This window comes from Prunus avium, chromosome 2 (genome assembly GCF_965620075.1).
Source record: "Prunus avium chromosome 2, drPruAviu1.hap1.1, whole genome shotgun sequence".
NCBI classification, from domain to species: Eukaryota; Viridiplantae; Streptophyta; class Magnoliopsida; order Rosales; family Rosaceae; genus Prunus; species Prunus avium.
Window position 1 is genome coordinate 6,797,363 of NC_142285.1, and position 20,460 is coordinate 6,817,822.

General features: G+C 38.1%; 3 protein-coding genes and 1 pseudogene across 9 annotated transcripts; 2 read left to right on the plus strand and 2 right to left on the minus strand.

Moving 5' to 3' along the window:
• Positions 1 to 121: 121 nt before the first annotated feature.
• Positions 122 to 8,092, minus strand: RBR1 (retinoblastoma-related 1). 7 transcript variants are annotated; one of them, XM_088249047.1, is made up of 19 exons: positions 7,802 to 8,092; positions 7,245 to 7,372; positions 6,962 to 7,066; positions 6,672 to 6,814; positions 6,478 to 6,574; positions 6,309 to 6,355; positions 4,776 to 4,974; positions 4,473 to 4,539; positions 4,099 to 4,305; positions 3,805 to 3,998; positions 2,802 to 3,672; positions 2,445 to 2,607; positions 2,102 to 2,174; positions 1,713 to 1,889; positions 1,512 to 1,631; positions 1,288 to 1,435; positions 1,057 to 1,169; positions 599 to 714; positions 122 to 482 (listed from the first exon to the last, which is right to left on the minus strand). In XM_088249047.1, exons 2-19 carry the CDS (start codon positions 7,359 to 7,361, stop codon positions 338 to 340), a joined length of 3,102 nt encoding a protein of 1,033 aa, XP_088105173.1. In that variant the 5' UTR covers positions 7,362 to 7,372; positions 7,802 to 8,092; the 3' UTR covers positions 122 to 337. The 7 variants fall into 7 exon arrangements, with proteins under 7 accessions (XP_088105173.1, XP_088105172.1, XP_088105169.1 ...); XM_088249046.1 differs by having other exon boundaries at positions 7,245 to 7,368; positions 7,854 to 8,091; XM_088249043.1 differs by having other exon boundaries at positions 7,854 to 8,091.
• A 1,061-nt stretch (positions 8,093 to 9,153) lies between these two features.
• LOC110772385 (RING/U-box superfamily protein) lies at positions 9,154 to 13,246 on the minus strand. Its single transcript, XM_088249030.1, has 7 exons — positions 12,849 to 13,246; positions 12,256 to 12,558; positions 11,898 to 12,106; positions 11,753 to 11,801; positions 11,573 to 11,662; positions 11,421 to 11,483; positions 9,154 to 11,267 (listed from the first exon to the last, which is right to left on the minus strand). Exons 1-7 carry the CDS (start codon positions 13,014 to 13,016, stop codon positions 9,441 to 9,443), a joined length of 2,709 nt encoding a protein of 902 aa, XP_088105156.1. The 5' UTR covers positions 13,017 to 13,246; the 3' UTR covers positions 9,154 to 9,440.
• A 2,323-nt stretch (positions 13,247 to 15,569) lies between these two features.
• Positions 15,570 to 18,740, plus strand: LOC110772391 (putative disease resistance RPP13-like protein 1 pseudogene; annotated as a pseudogene).
• On the plus strand, positions 18,660 to 20,176 carry LOC110744632 (putative disease resistance protein At3g14460). Its single transcript, XM_088248497.1, has 3 exons — positions 18,660 to 19,268; positions 19,370 to 19,459; positions 20,084 to 20,176. The coding sequence occupies exons 1-3, from the start codon at positions 18,660 to 18,662 to the stop codon at positions 20,174 to 20,176; spliced, it is 792 nt and encodes a 263-aa protein (XP_088104623.1).
• Positions 20,177 to 20,460: the final 284 nt, after the last annotated feature.

The window sequence follows — 20,460 nt, forward strand, 5'->3', positions numbered from 1 at the left end:
AATGAAACTCCAATAATTTTTTTTTCTTGTCATTTCATGTCGACATGGCAATTTGACATCTCTCCTTCGGAGAAGCTTTAGGAGAATCGCGATAAAATTACTTGAACCATAGAAAGACAAGGAAAAAGGGAAAAACAAAATTTTCATTAAATTAGCTAAGCATTCTCCTACGACCTAACATGGGAAAGGGGGCCTGTGGTGGCCATTCTACATAACTTGGCCGCTCATCATTCAGCACCCCGTGTCATAAACAGAAGAAAATGTGTACAACTATGAAGAATATAAAAAACAACTGGATTTACATACACAGAAAAGCTATAACTATACAGCCGTCGGATTATAAGTCAGGTTGCTCAGTTTTCACTGGTGCCTCTAATGACCCATTTTGATTTTGAAGGTAGAGGCTGTTGGCCACCATAGAATCACTGACCAACCCCACATCGACATTGTCGAAGTTGAGAGTGCCTCTCAGCTTTCGCGTACTGAAAAAATCAAAACAATGCAATACAAAATGCATCAGAGGAAAACATTCATTTGGTAAACCTTGGTTAAATATTAATAATATCATCCATAAACTAATAATAATTGCATAATATACCTATTCAAGCGGTTGTTGATGGCAGTGAGATCTTTTGAAGGGCTTTGATACGCATGGGTGCTCTCCCCAACACAAGCATAATAGCTTTTTGAGCTATGCGAGATCAAAGCATCCATCTGTGGATAGTTCAAAATATCAAATTTGCCTGAGTTAAACAATTGCCTATAACATGTCACTGAGATTCACTAAACCCCCATAGCAAGTAACAAAATTGCAATGTTTGACCCATCAAAGACTCTTGAGATTCAAGATTAAAGTAATAGAAAACTAGTAATGTTAAATAAATTGGTGACCAAAACATAGTCAATATTTTACCATAACTTTGCGTTAAAAATGACTTCTTTGATTCTAAGAGGCAATTCATATATGTGAATCAACATGTTAGTGGTAAAAGTAAACAAAACAATTAAATAAAGGAAAAGCCATGATTCTAGAGAACTAAACAACTAAAGAAGTACCTTAGATGATCGCAATGGAGAGACATAAACATTGTGTGCTGCAGATACTTTCTTTGGAGACATATCAGGGAGAGTTGGAAAAGTGGACACTTTAGGTGATCCTGGACATTGAGCTAATTGGACAGTATAAAAGACAAAGATGAGCTTATTAGGGAAGGGTGGAGATGAATATTCCAAAAGAAACAGGAAATAAATTGTGGCAGTTACACATAAGTTTTAACAATCGCATACCATCATTGTTATTATTTGCTTCAGGAACTACGTTAGCTCTTGTGGTTGTTGGACCAGCAGATCCTAGTTCAACTAGCAGAGATTTCACAGAAGGAATGAATATTTCATTGTAGAATGTAATGACATCGACGTGTTCCTGTGCTGGCCTCTGTTTCCAAAACATGAGAAGGGTTGGGATCTATCCAGAAAACTAACAGTCATACAGTAAAGTTTAGGCAACATACCCCATTGCGGCGTGCTGGAGGCCAATCAACATACACACTTCGAAAAACTAGGGATTTACATTGTGGTTGCTTTCTATAGTTGTGTATGATTTCCCTAAATGTTAGACTAAGTTGAGAAATCTGCAACCAGAAAACAGTGGATGTGTAAGAAAAGAAGAAAATTATTTAAATCCCATAAAACTGTCAGAAGTAATATCACACCTTTGCAACTCCATAAAAACAACAAAGAATAATCTGGTCGATATGGCGGTTAAAAAAGAGAGATGTCCGCTGAACAAGAATTTGTTGAAAGAGACGATAAACATTCTCTCTGATCTGCTGAGACAGTTGCATCCTTTCAACCATACCATTGATTCTGACAGCCGCCAGCTTGACTATCTAAATACAAGAAATGTACTACGTATAAAGCAGAGGATAAATTGTAACGAAGCAGAATTATGAGGTCAAGTGGCTACACATGCCAAACGAAAAGATGTTCATTGGTATATGAACAATATCTACAACACACATCCTCTTCAATCAGGCAGATCCTCTGATTATTTACAGGATAAATAAAAAGAATACTATTTTGTTGGAAAAGAGCCTCGCACCTTGCTAAAGAAAATACTAATTCCAGTTTCTGCACATGTTTCCCCTCCACCTCCTGGATTTGGCCGAGTTGGACTGCACACAGGAATTTCAGATAATACCAATAAGAGAACGAATGAAGCAGTATGTGTCAAGATTTCATAGATGGACCAGCGGCCCACTACCAACTGGTCTAACACCAATATTGTCCCCAACTTAACCAAACGCACATGCAGGGGTGGAACTATTCACTTATTTATTTTATTTTATTTGGTCAAGTTTCCAATGTGGGACTTAACATTCTTCAACAGTAAGTTGCTACAAAGAAATTAGATTTACTAGTTCCTGGGACAGCGAGACTGATACCTGGCAAATGCAGACTGTAAAGGAGGCGGTGGCAGCTTTGACTTAAGGTTACTTGAGGCCAGAAGACGATCTTTCACAGGCGATGTAAAGGAATTCCGCTCCAGTAATACACTTCTATAATCCGTGCAGAGTCTCTTTGGAGACCTGATATCTCCATTCTGACCTGAAAATTAAGAATAAATAGATGAACTCACCACTTCGGCACATTACTAAATCATCTGCCACTAAGTTGATGTAAATCCATTTCCAACGTCCATGGACTTACGTGGGCCACATTAAATAGAGGGACCCCCATTAGAACTTCAGATTTAAGAAGAGGTGTATAAATACAGATATGTGTATATATAAAGTAAATACCTGGCGAATTCTCATGCTTCTGTAAAGAAGGTACTGGAGGCAGCCCTCCACATGAGAAGTTAATTTGCATGGCTATTTCATCCAAAGATGGCATAGGTTCTGCTAATAACATAAGGCGATTTATTTCTGCTGAGAGGGCTGGTCTTGCAACAGTCAAAGAATTATACATCGAGGAACCCTTTTCCCATACCATGCTCTCCAAAAGCCGTTCTTCCAATGAATTCAAATGTCGTCTTAATTCTCTTGGGAGAGATTCCTCATGTCTAATGAAGCTCTCTATCACCTTGCTAAGATCAAAAGCTGTAATACCTGTCCTCTCCAATACTGCTGGAAACAACATTGTGACAGTCTTATGTGTTGCCAGGACTAACTCGGCAGAGCAGGCTAGCATGCATCTATGGAACCTCTCATTCGTTAATAAAGAGGTCAAATTCGTTGCATGCAGTATTTGAGCCTCTGCCCTACACATTGCCTCCAAAACTCTATAATAAAGTTTGAGTGCTTCCAATCTCCGTTGTTCTGCCCAGATGTTGTCCATGAGGTTAGCACCTTGCAGGCTACCAGTTACACATCGTTCTCCCAAGGAAATACTTGGAAATATAGCCTCCAATATTACTTGTGCCCTGCGTATCACATCATTGGTAACATCCCTATCACACGATGCCAGGAATCCCTCCAGCTCAGTTGAGGGTTTTGATGGGAGTGGAGAAATAAATGTCCGAAGCCACTTTGCAGTTGTCATTGCAGTGCTCACAGGGGTAGCTACCATCTTTGAATTAGCACCACCATTAACATGAGATGCAGGAGAGCGATGGGGAGAGAGTGGACTTGTAATTGTCTTTGTTGGGGAGGCCATGGAATCAAATTTCCTCTAACATAACAGAATATATGAAACTATCAACAAATTCGCTCTAATCAAAATGTAAGCAATGGAAGAAACAAAGAAGAACAGTCAAAATAAAAAACGCATGTACCTGAATAGTGCAATTTATTAAAAGCATACCTTCACACCAGATAAATTCATGGATCCTCCAGAAAAGCTCCTTGAACCAAGTAAGCTATCTTCTTCGTTGATGAAGACTCTCTCATCAAGTTCACCCTTACTCCGAATTGCATCATCATAATCTTTTTCTAGAATTTCTAAACTGGATGACAATGATGGCTCCTCCATAAGACCTTCAAAGTAGGTCAAACCATCTGCATTAAACAGGAACAGATCTCGGAATCATTGATATATGACAAAGAAACCTGTGATTTGTATAAATCACTGTACATAGGAGAAAATTGTCAAACAAACCTGGATCCATATTCTCTAGATTTTCATGTTTACACTCAGATGCTGAACAGGGCTTCTTCTTCAGAATGTCTGCTATTAAAGCATTAGCCATTTCCATTGCATTTCTCAACTCATCTTCTGAGGTGTCATAAATGTTGCAAAGGGATGCAAGCAGGTCCACACCATTGTCGCCTTTCTTCGCTGAATTGGACATTAACCAAATCAGCTCTGACGAAGAATGCCAAAACGGAAACCCACCCCAAAAGATAAAGGGAAAAAGCATGGGGGAGATGAACAAAAGCCAAAGCAAATTTGAAAAATTAAACATCCCTCCTTAAAAATGAAATGAAAAACATACAATACAAAGTGCTAAATACACCAAGTGAAAGTATTACCAAAGTGTGGTGAATCATGGATGCTGAATTTCCTGAAGCGAACAGGAACATGAATAATTAAAATTGCCTGTAAAAGGGAAAACCAAGCCGTAAGAGAAAATACATGTTCATGTAGGAAGCCAAAAAGCATATATGTATGTACATAAATACATACATAATATAATGTAATGTTTTCACACTTCTTAAGCAACCTATCTCTTGTTTACTGTAAAATTGAAATTAATATTATGTTTGACATTTCAAGTAACTGACTGCCATCCTAATATCACTAACTAATAGAAGTAATACAGTAATGCAACTGACCAATATGGCAACCAATCCGTTTGCACAAGTCAACAGGTCTTTAAATCGGCTGAATACGTGTACACGAAGGGCCAAAAACAGCAACCATCCAAAACGATGATACTCCGACACATAACCAGTTCCACTGGCAACAGCTGACTGCTTATCGGCATTTGCATCACTTGTCAAGAAGAATTCTCGGTATGCACGTTTGTAGTACCTTGAAGCATTAAAAATTTATGATATGACTCTATCAGCTTAAAACCTCTCACATAACAAAAGCAATTCATACTAAACAAAGTGCAATGAAACTCATTTATTACACATACAACGAAACATCAACATGACCTCTGCCTAAAATGATGCAGCACCATACATAGTTCGCAAAATATATGAATGAAATTATTCTGCATGTCCCTTGGATCATCTCAATGCGATTAGTAATCCAGTCTGAATTAAATGGAAATCAAACTAATGGTAAGTTTTCGTCCATATAATGTTAAATTTGTGCTAAATGTCAGTGTGGAGCATGCAAAAACATGGATTGCCAGACTGCATGGGAAACACACCCCTGTAGGTTCTTAGTGATTTCAGCATATCTATTAAATGTTCATGAAACTGCAATTAGATAGACAGAAGATCAAAAGGAGTCCTCCATAGGGGTGTTGCATGATGTACAACAGGTTTCAACCATGTAGTCAACTATCCTAAAGATCAAACCACATCACTTTAGCGTACTTTTCTTTTATTCATTTCCTATTGTTTTAACTCTTTTTTTCGCTAGGTCATGAAAAACATAGAAGCATGAAAATGAATCCATAGGACAGGAAAATAGATTGAAGGGTAGACAGTAAGTTTGATGCAACCCAGATTTCTAAATATATGTAATCATCACGTTACTGAGCAGAAAAATCATAATATGCTCAGGAAAACCCTAAACCCTAAGTTTTTAAAAGTATAAGAAGTCCATACTGCTCACCAGTCACAACTCAATGTGTTTTCTAGAAATAAAGAAGAAAGCTTAATAAACCACTAAAGCAGCATTCCTAGCATCAAGTTAAATCTTCACTATTCAAATTAATTTCATGTACCTATAGCATTCAGTGACAACAGTTAATGGTAGCATGAATTAATTCATAAAGCTCATCACTAAACTGGAAGCGTAGTGTTTCACAACATAACATAAAAACCAGGTTGTTTTTAACACCACATACTTAGGATTTTCTTTATATATATAAGGATGAGATCAACAAATTAGTTCTGGGGCTATTAGTCAACCTTAAAGAATTAAGTGAAGATATCAAAGAAGTTGCATTACATATTTCTTTTCTCGTCCCTTTTGTAATTAACATTAATTCTAATTTTTGCCATGTCAAGCCACTACCATAATTTCCATATCTGACATTACCACACATGCAATACCACTTTATTAGTTTCATCCTAAGTATAGAGATCTTACACACGATAATGCAAAATTTTAAGAGAGGAGAAATTCTTAAACCATCAGACATAATAATACATCAGGCACAATGGTGCAGATGAAAGGACACTCACTTGCTTAACAGGCTCAAGTACACAAAATTTGCCTGCAACTCTTTTGCCTAATAAATTAAGAAGTCAAACTCATGAGCAAGGGATCAAGTAACTTCATGGAAACAGAAAGTCCAAAGAAATAACAACACAGTCTTTACAAGCATAAGCTAACTCTCTGACAAGTCAATACCTCAAGTTTGTTTTCCCAATCTATGCCATAAAGATTACTCAAAATTGGGCCGGCCTTAACAACAAACTGAGGAAGCTCCTTGAAAAAATCTACAATGCTGTAAAACACCCAAAAAAAAAGAAGATAAGATGACAAGAATTGACGAGAAGCTAATTGTAAGCTAAAGCAAAAAAACAGATTGGCAAACAACATACTTCAGCTTCACAGCTCTCAAAATTTGGAAGAGAGAAAAACCATTATCATCAGAGCTCAGCTGAGAATTGTCTGAATTCTTCTCACTCAATGTTTTCACGGAGTACAAAACAAAGGCAAACCAGAACCTTTCTGCTTCTTCAGGCTGTACAGAAAAATGCATTTAAGTTACAACGAATTCAGATTTAAGCAAGTCTTCCAGCAAAACTATCCAAAAAGATATCACCTCAGACCTTATTTCAACATAATACAGATAATGGCTATACAATGGGAAAATGATGAAAACACGTACTGTTCCATTTCCAATAGCCGAAGCATTTGTTATTAATAGATGTTTCGTTTCTTTGAACAACTTCATAGCTTGTGTGTAAGGATTCTCATCCAGCGACAATCCATTCTGAAATTAGAAACCATATATTCACAGGAACTAAAGTCAAGAAATGACAATGGAAACAAAGAAAGAAATTCTAAAAGTAAACGAAAGTATAGTTTATAAACTAAACGTTACAAACAAAATGACATTTATAATAAGAAACAACAAAAGGATAAATTCGATTACAGTAAAAAGTGGCAACCTTGCACAAATCAGTAAATCGAGCTCGGACGGGGTCTGAATCTCTGCTTTCGGAATTTGAGCTGTTGGAAGCTGAAACTTCAGTATCTTCCATCTTCACCATAGCAGGTGGACTCATCTAAACCCTAGCTGAACCAAGCCAAAAATTAAAATTACCAAAAAAAAGAAGTTCATTTCAAGCGACAATTTCTTATAAAAACAAAAGAAAATTGAAAGGTTTTTACGTGAATTACAGGATGCAAGTAAATGAATTGCAAAACCCCACTATTAAAAACCACCCAAAATCCCCACATCCATGCCAAGAAAAAAACGCAAATTTCCAAAACCCAAACCCAAATTCTCACTGTGCCCGACCCGTTTAGCAAGTGATTTTGTTGATCTCTCTCTTCAGAAAAATTCAAGCCAAGTTTATACTCCAAAAAGCAAAAAAAAAGTAACATTTAAAAGAATAAACAGCCCAACAACCATCAACAAGCACAAAAAGCATGACAAAAAGAAAACGAGACCCAAAAATTGCATCTTTAAAAATAAATAAAAAAGAAAAAAGAAAAAGCATACGAAGTTGCTTTCGAGGTGAAACCCGTGGAGATCTATCTATCTGATCTCTTACCCTGAGCTCTGAGACAGCAGTAGATCTGTCAATGTAACACACAAAACGACGGCGTTCCAAAGCAGAGCCCTCTCTCTCTCTCTCTCTCTTCTCTCTGTGATTTCGAACCCTATCTATCTTCTCTTCCTTTCTCTCTCTAATTGGTTTTGGTTTTAGGCCTCTTTTTGGGGGAAAACCTGCATGCGGTCGCGCGGGAAAAACAACATGCCATGCCATCATGAATCACATACATACATACATCTGCAGCCAATGGCATTCGGCCACGTAATCCGAGTTAGGTGTTTTTTACCGCCAAAATTTCTCACCGTTACGACTGACGAGATTCGCTGCGCGGAATGTAGTTGAAACCTTTCCTCTGCCGTTACGGCACGGCGACGGAAGCGTTTACTGTTAGATACATTGAGGTATTGTCCTCTCGGTTAAAACGAAACGGCCCACGGCCCACATGTGGGGAGAGGCGCCGCCCACTGGGTTTTGTCGTCTTCCAGCATCTGAATGTCGTTTTCTTCCCTTCAGGGCCCACTCAAAAGCCGCATTGCTTTAATTTTTTTCGGGACATTATTGGTTCAGCCCATACCGAGGGTGTATTCATTTCATAAGACAAAAGTTTTTGTAATTGTCGCCCCTCTTTTTTCTTGAGTATAATTTTTTTTTATTGGGCTCGTTAGCCTCTTTTTCTTTTTCCTATAATTTCATGTTTAGATCTTGACATCTTAAATTAATAATTCTAAAATTTCTTACTATTGCCTCCTACTCATGCTTTAACTCGTCATATTTTGCCTGCGAAAAAAAAAAAAAAAAAAAGTTGTTGTTTCGCTCTTCCATAATTATAATTTTAGGCTAAAAATTCTTGCTTAAGGGCTTTGATTAGTTTCTCATGCCCTTTTATCTTGCTATCATTATTATTTCTAATATTCTAGATATTGCAATCTTCAGTTAGTGACCCTCTTAGATGAGGAAATAACACAACACTTTCATCCTGTGTCTACCACATCGAATTCGGATCACGTAATTTGGTAGCCGTAGGACATTCTGCAAATCGCTTTATTAGGCAACAAATCTTAAAAGTTTCACAGTTTCAACCACACTTAAGGTATTTGCAAAGTACAGAAACAAGTGGTTGGAGAGGCTTTCCATAAAAAAAATTCACATAAAAAAAATTCTTAAATTTATTTATTTTGCCTTCCCATATTACAAAAGCACTTCCATAAAATCAACCCATTGCACTTTCGGTTAATTATAGTTTTGGGACCTTTGCATATAAATAACACAAATCACGCCAATTTCAAGGACACAAACGTTAACCAAAACTGTATCAAGTCTCAAACCTCTGCATTCTCATTCCGAAGAGTATATATGAACACTTGCATAATGATGACAAATATGAAGATGTGATCATGTGAACGCATATAAGCCCAATCAGGCAAGATCCTTCAAAAGAACAAGAAAAACCTCAAAATTGCCACGACAAGCAAACCCAGTCGGTTAAACACAAGGACCACCTCTGAACTCTTTTCCATGCACTACTGGTTCCATTTGTAAACGCAGGACACTTTAACAAAAAATCTGATAACTTAGCTCTTTCCTCTAACTAAAGAGTTTCTGAGTTCCCTTTCGCCAGACACCTTGAACAGGCAATCCTCCAGCTGAGTTACTGCTCCCATCTAATCGCTCATTACCAGCATCTGGCTGCGGATCAGAATTTCTGAGATCTAAAAGCACTGCAGCAGAGCCATCACCCAATCGGACCCTATGAAATTTTGAGGATTTCTTACGCTGCTTACTCCCTCCACCGCCATCCCCTAAATTTGGATTAGATCCACTACCAGTTGTCTGGGAATCCTTTACGCCCCTTAGTTGCACTAGAGGTTGACTGCGGGAGTTTAATTCCTCTTGGTGCTCATTAACTAACAGCTTTGATTTTTCTTTGGCAGCACGGTACCCATCCTTTGGCAACACCTCCACTGCTTCTTCAGAAGGCCTGTAGTTTGATTGAAGTTCCCGTACAGAGCTAAGAAAGCTATCTGCTAGTGTGTTCTTAGAAATGCTGTTTTCAGCCTCTGAAATCTTCCCTTTACCTTTCTTAGAACTATTACCCTCTTTCAAGCGGACACTGCCCTGAGACCATCCATCGCCTTGTGCAATATTGTTTCGAATACTAGCATTGTAGGCATCGATCAGCTCTTTCTGCTTCTGACCATCAGGGCAGAGTCTAGCCAAGTCAAGGACAAGATGCAACAAGCCAAACTGCCGCACAAAATCTAAATATATTTCTGTGGCGACTAAACCTTGACGATACTGTCCAGATATGTCTTTAAAGGTAGTGTATTTGTCTTCGTCAAATTCAAGAGCGGCACGAATCTTTTCCACCAAAGACTTATTAGCAGTTTGAACATCCCCCACTTTCAATACAGCCTGGCTAGTTGTGGGAAACTTACGCACTTGTGCTGCAGAAACTGGAGGAAAATCTGAAACCGAAGGTTGTACAGATCCATTTTCAACCAAATTCGGAGCTGATGTAGAGTGGCTGATCCTACCAGACTTGGTTTTGCTTGAATCCCACAAAGAACCAGATGATGATAACCCATGTACTGTTGTCTGTCTCGTCTCAACTTGAGCCTGAGCGGAACTTGCATAACTTGATGGTCTGGATCCATTGTTCTGACCAGAACCGCGCAAAACTGTTGTCTGTCTCGTCTCAACTTGAGCCTGAGCGGAACTTGCATAACTTGATGGTCTGGATCCATTGTTCTGACCAGAACCGCGCAAAACTGTTGTCTGTCTAGTCTCGACTTGAGCCTGAGCAGAAATTGCATAACTAGATGGTCTGGGCCCATTGTTCTGACCAGAACCACCAGATATTATAGGTGAAACATTTGTTGTAGGCCAAGCCTGAGCTGAACTAGTAGGTTGTACTACAGGCCCACGCCTTGCTGCTGGCCAAGCCTGACCAGAGCTATTAACAGCCACCTTGCGGTTGCTCTTGCGCCGAAGATGTGCTGCCATGGTGTTATTAGGCAAACCATCCGAGTCAGATCTGGGGTTTGATTGACTGCTGCTAGGTGCCACTGAGAGGGGAGGAAAGGAAGATTCCTCCAAAGGTGCATTACTAGAACTATGCCCCAAGGCTTGACGATACCTTGAAGATGTTTCGATATCCGTTGTAGTTAATGATTCAAATGGGTCAACAATTGGATCAATATCGCTTATATCTCCAAGATGTGGAGCAACTTGCCCACTGGAGGATGAAGGATCATGGAATGTATTTTCAGCATGAGCTGTCTCCAAACTTGCTTGAATAGCCATAGAAAGTTGGTTTTCAGAAGAATCACGACGAAAAGTACGACCTCTTCCACCTCTTCCACGTCGATGATCTTGCTCACTTGTTCGTTGATACCGGAAGCTGGTTGGTATCTGTTACAAAATAAAAATAATAATTATATGAGATAAAAGAAAATTCACAAAACAAAACAAATATATAAATAAAAAAGATGAGAGAAGTACTCAGCCTAGCTGTAAAATGGAAAATGCAAGACAAGAAAAAAAAAAAAGAATACTTATACTTACCTGCAAAGCAGCATTACGCTTAGAACGAGACAAACGCCCTCCATGTTCAATCGTATTATGCCTCTGAAAAATAAAAAACAAAGCAAAGTCAAAATAATTAAATGCTACAAGATGCAGGAACACAGAAAATATCTCACGTTCTAAAAATTCACCTTCATTTCTGCCTCAGATTGAAAGACAACAAACTTTTTGGCAAGGCAGGACTCATCTTCACATAGGAAATGACCATGGCGGAAGTGCATCTATGACATGAAAAAAAATATTCAAAACTCATACAAGGCACCACAAATAAAATAAATAATAAATAAATAACAAAATCACCAATAACTTGCCTCCAGGTCATCGTAATTCTTATAATATTCATACTGTCCAGGATGCTGCCTGCATTGATCAGCATAGGATCTCATATGAGCTTAAACTTATTCTACATTACAATCAAAACATAGCATTCTTTTCAGTAAAAGACGGCTTACTTACCTTTGGCATATATGACAAGTATAGTGTTCGGTAGACATGTGGGAGTACAGTTCATTATCCCCATAGAATGGGGTTCGGCAAAACTCACACACAGGATGTCCCATGAAGCCACCTCTTTCACTCTCAGTTCCATCCACTTCAGAGTCACCCGAATTTATATGCTGATTCAATTGTGCTCTAGTATACAATTTTTGTTCACAAATAAACACCTGTGTAGTGCATAAGAAGCCAATGGATTACACACAAGAAAAAGGTTAATAAAGAAGACCGAAAGGATACAATAGAACTAAAGCTCTGCTTAAAGTGTAAATATACGATAAATCTCAAGTATCATAGCAATCATGTATATGGATTCTACCTTCCTCCCTTCCAAACATAATGAGCACATGAACAACCTATGTTTGTGAAATAAATGGCCCTTCAGCTGTTCAACGTTCCGAATCTTCCCCCGACGCTTCGGGCCGTCATTTGATTGCTCCTCCGTCCTGTCACATTCGCTGCATGAAAGCTTGCACATTGCCTTGATCATCTTGTAGTGGTCCACGTCATCAAAAAACGCTTGTGTGTCCTCATGGTACCAATATGATCCCACACGACCCTCCCTTACTTCAGATGGCAAGACTGAGAAGTCACTAATCATCCTTGTATAATCTCCTAGAGCCTGCAAAGATAGAAAAAGCACACCATATAAACAATCTATCATAAAGAAACCAGAAGCAGAGAAGAAGACAGTGTAAAACATCAATGGAACGGCGGAAAGGGGTAACATTTAAAAGAACATCCTCAAAGCCAGAAGAAAGAACATTCAGATTCTCCAAAACACAAAAATTCAATTACTTACGAGCTGCTACGTGTGCTAAAATCGTAAATTTCAATTATTATTTGAAATTTCAACACAAAATCGTAAATCGAAACAAGAATCAAAACTTGAGATAAAGGAAAAGCCCTTACCTTGGTGACGAAAACGACGTCGGACTCGGTCTTGCAGATGCAGCATCGGCGATCCTGGCAGATGAAGCGGAGACGAACGACGCAGGTGGAGCACACCTCGCGATGTCCACAAGCCCCGTACGCGACCCATTCGAGAGTATCGGCACACACAGCGCAGCTATCATCCATGGCTATCGTTCGCTCTCTGTGTGCCTCTGGGATTGGAGAACGGAAACCCTAATTCGGTGGTTGAAGACCTGAGAGAGGAGGATCTTAGGGTTTTTGAACGGAGAAAATAAAACAGATTGAATTTGATATTTTGAGTATCAAATTGAGAAGGGATGCAAAGATTGAGTCGGTGGAGAAATTGCAAAAGGTTTTGTATTGTTAAAGAGCCTTGATAATTGAAGGCGGATTCTATACAACTCCGCAAAGAAGTTGGAAAGTGGAGCCTCCTGAATGAAATGGGGAAGGGGCAATTCCGTAATTAACTAGGACTTCGTCGTCTAGGTAGAAGATAGGATTGAGAATTTGGAAAGGTTTTTTCGTTTTGTTTCCCCTTTCTATAAAAATTTGCGCAAACGAAAAACCCGTTTTTAATTATATTTTGTTATAATTTTACATAAATAAGGTAAACGTACAGGTGAAAACACAGAAATAAGAAAAAGATTGTATGATTAATGAAAATTATTAACTGCTGTAAGGAAGCTTCAAATTTCTTGGCAAATTAAATATTGTTTTTAATCTTTTCATGCTAATGCTATAAAATTCGTATCCATACTCATTGGAGAGTAATTGTTTTGTGACGGGATAAATTATTTTTTTTCCACACACGTGAGTATTATGAGGACTTGAACTTATGACCACTTGAAAGCACATCAAGAGGACACTCTCAATGCCTTATTCAATCCAACTAACACCCTATTATTGGGAAAATGCCTTTCATAATATCACAAATGACTAGTTGATAAAAATATTAAGAAAGAAGAATTTATTAAGTGAGGATTATATAATAAATTGACAAAATTTGAAAACAGGGAAAAAAGAAGAAGAAGAAGATAACATTAGTTATATTGTTAAGCAAAAAACATACAACCAAATTCTATAAAGAGAATTTCACAGTAAAAGAAAGTCAATATAGACTGGGATATAGAGTTATTTACACTAACACTCCCTTAAGTGTTTGACTTTTCACAAAACCCCCTAAGATTTCGGAAATTACACGAACACTCTCCGAGTTTCAAATTGTTTTTATAAAATTCCTTTTCGTTGATTGTTCATCCAAAACTTGATGGTTTCATTTAAAAAAACGTGTGCAAATGACAAAAGCAATCTCAGTAAATGTATGTGCAATTTAATCTCAAAGGCTAACTTTGTCATTTGGAGAATTTTTTTATATATATAAAATCATCAATATTTGGATGAAAATCAACGAAAATGAGTTTTGTGAAAATAATTTAAAACCTCATGAGGTGTTTGTGTAATTTCCAAAATCGCAATTTTGTCAAAAATTTGAAAATCTGAGAGGGGTGATAGTGTAAATAACTCATGGGATATATATAAAGCAAAAGACTTTTATTGTTAATTTTCTATTAACTCAAATTTGCCCTCACTTTAAAAAAAAAAAAAATCAAAACACAACTACTTTATTTTAAAATGACAAATACATAGAACAATATATATTTAAAATAAGAAAGAAAATAGGATGCACGTCCAAAAAAAACTTAATCTAATTTCTGTTATTATTTTGCTTTATTTCTTAGGGTAAGGATTGTTATACCGATCACAACTTATGTCCTTTTAAGTCTCAAATGCTAACTTAGTAGTCTTTTTGCAAGACAACATGACTTTTCTTAGAGAGCTTTTCATTTGCAAGGTTTCTTGTCAATGCCAAATTAGGGTCTAGTAGTGTTCTTACACATCTCCACTCAACTCATACACTTCCTTTGCTACCTTACCTTGCACAATGTTTACGTTGACCACTGGTCTTACTAGTGAACAATTTCTATTATTTATCTCAAGGGCAAGATAGACATAAAAAAAAAGTAACGAATATCAATAGACCTAAATGGATGATACAAAAATATCTGGTAAACTTTGATAATATTTGAATTGTTTGGGCTTGATTCTAAAAGCCCCTTCAGTATTAGTCACCTTCTTTGTTCTCTCTCTCTCTTTTTTGGGTAAAGTTGTTTTTTCTTTCTTTTTTTTTTTTTTGCTTTACTTAAGAAGCAAGGGAAGTAAAGTCCTTGTAACAACACGGAACAAAAATATAGCATCTTTCATGCAAATTGCTCCTATTAAAACCTTGGAATCATTATCAGATAGGCTCTTCCAGAAGCCAAACAAAGGACTCTTCCAGCTTGAGTGCAAGTGGTCCCCTGTTGTCTTCTTTAGTAAGACGTTAGCTACTGGTCAGGTGAAAATATAATAACACAACTTGATATAAACATATAAATAATGGGTCTGCTTTGGCGTAGATAGTGAGAGGGGTCAATCTCTTCCAAAACTTCTAAAAATAAAAAAGATAGAAAGTCCTACCTAATCCTATATCGTTTCAGACTATAGTGCTTTATTGGCCGTGTGGTCTCACCCACAAAGCTTATTGGTCGTATTCATTAGTAGAATATGAAACTATAATAACACAAATTGAAATAAACAAACATAAAAAATATCAAAAAGCTTTCACACTTCCAGACCTGTGTTGCTTTGCATCACCCGAATCGTTTGCAGACCAGAGAGATGGTTGGAGCTTTGATCGGAGAGGCTTTTATCTCTGCTTCCATCCAGGTGTTGTGTGACAGAATTACTTCACGCGAGTTCATCGACTTATTTCGGCAGAAGAAACTGGATCAACCTCTCCTCATGAAACTGAAGGTGACACTGTTGACCTTGAACGCAGTGCTCAATGATGCAGAGGAGAAGCAAATAGAGAACCCGGCTGTGAGAAAGTGGCTTGGCGAGCTCAAGCATGCTGTCTTTGATGCGGAGGACTTACTGGATGAGATCAACTATGAAGCTTTGCGATGCAAGCTCGAAGGTGAAGGTCAAATCGACAATTTAACCAATAAGGTGTGGAACTTCCTATCTACTTCTCATAACCATTTTTATCAGAGAATGAATGTTAAGATACAAGAGTTATTACAAAGATTAGAAGACTTTGTACAGCTGAAAAGTGCTCTTGGTCTGAGAGAATATGTTGGGAGGAAGGTTCCACAAAAAACTCCAACAACTTCCTTGGTTCATGAACCTTGTGTTTATGGTAGAGATGAAGTCAAAGAAAATTTATCAAAATTGTTGTTATCTGATGACGCAAGTAAGGATGATGTGGCTGTGATTACCATTGTTGGAATGGGTGGAGTTGGCAAGACAACCCTTGCTCGAATGCTTTACAATGACCATAAGGTGGAAGAACATTTTACACTTAAAGCTTGGGCTTGTGTTTCAGAAGACTATGATGCTATTAGGGTAACTAAAACTCTTCTTGAGTCAGTCACCTTAAAGCCTTGTACAACGACAGATCTGAATTTGCTTCAAGTTCAACTAAGAGAACAACTGAAGGGAAGAAAATTTTTATTTGTGTTGGATGACATATGGAATGAGAAATATACTGATTGGAAGTGCCTCCAAACTCCTTTTACTTTAGGGGCAAGGGGAAGTAAACTCATCGTAACAACACGTAACAAAAATGTAGCATCTGTCATGCAAAATGTTCCTATTCAATACTTGGAACCATTGTCGCATGAAGACTGCTGGTTGTTACTTGCAAAACATGCATTTGGAAATGAAAGCTCTAGTGCACATCCAAGCTTGGAAGAAATCGGCAAGCAAATTGCACGCAAGTGCAATGGGTTGCCTTTAGCTGCACAAACACTTGGTGGTGTGTTACGTTGCAAGATAGATTCTGAGGCATGGAATAGAGTATTAAACAACAACATTTGGGAGTTACCTTATGAGAAAAGTGATATTCTTCCAGCTCTAGGATTGAGTTACCATTATCTTCCAGCTAAGTTAAAGAGATGCTTTGTTTATTGCTCAATTTTTCCAAAGGACTATAGTTTCAAGATAGAAGATGTAGTTTTCCTCTGGATGGGAGAAGGTTTAATTCCTCAAGCTGAGAATGGCGAAAGAATGGAAGAGGTGGCTAAGGAATATTTTGATGAACTATTATCCCGATCACTGTTTCAAAAGTCATGGAAATCAAGTTTCACCATGCATGATCTCATCAATGACTTGGCTGTGTTCATGTCTAAGGGAGTTTCTTATAGGTTGGAAGGGAGGGAATCACATGAAGTAGAAAGAGTTCGCTATTTGTCATATGTTAGGGGAGAATTTGATATCGCTCTTAAATTTGAGCCATTAAATGGGGCTAAGTGTTTGCGGACCTTCCTACCTACCTCTTTAAACCCTTATCGATTTTATAATAGGTATTATGTAAGTAAAAAAGTTCTACAAGATTTGGTGCCATCACTCAGATGCTTACGAGTGTTATCATTGTCACAATATCAAAATGTCACTGAGTTACCTGATACTATTGAAAATCTCATTCACTTGCACTATTTGGATCTCTCCCATACTGCAATTCGAAGGTTACCTGGTGTACTTTGCAATCTCTACAATTTACAGACATTACTATTGTCAGATTGTTCATTTCTCGTTGAATTGCCCGCAGACATGAGAAAATTGATAAACTTACAGAAATTAATGTTGGCAGGTTGCAAGTCTCTCACTAAATTGCCTGTAGACATGAGGGAATTGAGTAATTTACATCATCTTGATGTCAATGAAACAAAAATTGCAGAGATGCCAGTGGAAATGGGTAGACTAAAAAGTTTGAGAACATTGACAGCTTTTGTTGTGGGCAAATCTTATGGGTCAGGCATCGGAGAATTGAGGGAGTTGAAGCATCTTGGAGGAAAACTTTCAATTCTGAAGCTACAAAATGTAGTTGATGTGAGGGATGCCTTGCAAGCCAATTTGAAGCATAAGAAAGATCTCAAGGAGTTAGAGTTGGCATGGGGTGCAGAGGACGTAGATGATTCTCAGAAGGAGAAAGATGTACTTGACAAGCTCCAGCCTTGCGTGAATTTGGAGCAACTAACCATCAAATTCTATGGTGGAACCAACTTCCCAGATTGGTTAGGAGACTCGTCCTTCTCTAACATACAAGTCATGCATCTCAGTGATTGCAGTTATTGTTGGTCGATGCCACCAGTTGGGGAGTTGCCCGCTCTTAAAGAGCTCTGTATAAAAAGGATGAAATTTATTAAGAGGATTGGTGTTGAGTTCTATGGAAGAAATGGGGGTTCTCTTATTCAGCCATTTCAATCACTGGAGAAGCTGGAGTTTGAGGAGATGCCAGAATGGGAGGAATGGATTCCAAGTGGAAGTGGAGGTCAATATCGTCCAGACTTTCCTTGTCTTATGGAGCTGATTCTAAAAAAGTGTCCGAAGTTAAGAGGAACCTTGCCTTGTCATATGCCTTACTTGGAGAAGCTTAGCGTGTCTGGATGTGGGGTTTTACATGATCAAAGGGCCACTACTACTACCATTAGTAGCCTTAACATGTACTCCTACAAATCTCTAGAAGAATTGAAAATAGAAGATGGAAGCCAAACAAGTCTGTTATCAGTACTAGAGACAAAGTTCCTGTCCGAACTTGACATTCGAAATTTTGTTGACATACAATGCTTGCCCAACATCAATCGTCTTCAATATTTGGCTCTTTATGATTGTCCAACCCTGTCGTCGTTCCCAAAAGATGGCCTGCCCACTACGTTGACATCACTTCATATATACGGTTGTAGGAGATTAGAATTCCTACCTCATGAGATGTTGGCCAAACTGACATCGCTCGAGAGACTGGGCATACTAGAGAGCTGTGATTCACTGAGGACTTTCCCTTTGGGTATTTTTCCCAAACTCTGGTATCTTAGTTTTCTGAAGTGTGAGAATCTGGAATCCTTTTCGATTGAAGAAGGAGTTGATAAGAATCTCAGAGACTTGTATATCTCAGACTGTCCAAATCTGGTGTGTTTTCCCCTGGGAGGATTGCCTGCTCCCAACTTGATTCACTTTATGATCAATGGATGCAACAATTTGAAGTCATTGCCTGAACGCATTCACACCCTCACAGCCCTTCGAGGTTTGGTTATACATGATCTTCCAAATCTTGTGTCATTTGCGGAATGTGGCTTGCCTCCCAACCTCCGAGATTTTAGCATTCATAATTGTTGTGAGAGACTAAGGCCTTCATCAGTGGGAGAGTACTGGGGTTTGCAAGGACTTTTCTCCCTTGAAGATTTTTCAATTGGTGGCAGGGGAAGTGATGATATCTTGGAGAAGTTGTTCAAGGAACATCTGCTCCCTCCCAATCTTCACACTCTCCACATCAATAGACTCTCAAGTCTGAAATCTTTGGACAGAAACGGACTTGGACACGTCACTTCTCTTCAACAACTACATATTAGTGGGTGTGACGGTCTCGAATTCCTCCCTCGTCTTCGACACCTCCCTTGTCTTCAACTGATTCATATTTATAGCTGTCCGAGTCTCGGATTCCTGCCAGAAGAGGGTTTGCCGCCATCTCTTTCTTTACTGAGCATCTCCGATTGTTATGCCCTGGAGAAAAGGTATGAGAATAAGACGGGACAAGATTGGGCCAAAATATCTCACATTCCTTGCATCAACATAAATCGCCTATGTCATTATATGATATATCTCTCTCTTTCACGGACACAGACAAGTCAGGTACTAATAATTGCTTTAACTGGTTTTCTCTTATTCAGTACAAAACCAAAAATAAATACTCTTTTTCAGTTCAAAAACTGAAATAAATATTGGATTGCCCCAATTCAATATCCAAATAAACCAAAATACACAACTTTTTTTTTTTGTTCTCCATGGGTATTTCTAATTGTACGTATTCAGGAGATTTAGACTTAAGCTCGCATTCCCATATTGGTTAAATAATTTCGGGCATTTGATCAAAAACCATGTTGTACTTAACTTATAATCACTGCTTTTTGTCAAATACATTGTCACTGCTGTTTACTGGTCTCATGCTTTTTGGCAAATCATTTTCCAGAAAGACAAATTTGTGTGCTTTACACAAAAACTCAAATCTGATTTCTATTATTACTTTGCTCAGTGAATTCTCGTTCTATTTACTTTCTTTCTGATTGGGGTTGTTCTGCTGATCACAACTTATATCCTATTAAGTTTTACAACGCTGAATATTAGTGGTCTTTTTGCAGGACAGGATACCTTCTCTTGGAGAGCTTTTCATCTGCAATGTTACTTTACGTGTCATTTCTGGGGAAGGGTTTATCATTGTACAACATTTTTAGGTACATTTGAGCTAGTTTAAATTGTATTCGATGCCTATAGATAATCTTTGAGCTCAAGTTGTAAGTTTTTATCATTCACCAGGGCCACACTCATCACGCTCCAGATCTTCTGTTCCAATTTTGTCTTTCTCCTCCCTGTCTCCTATCTAACTTTTTGACATGTGTCTTCTCACTTAACCCTAACCTTATTTTTAATTTTATTAAAGTTTAACACTGTTAGGTTAGGTTTAAGTGAAAAGAAAATCTGGACTCCCATTCATTGGGAGAGGGACTTTTAATGGGTT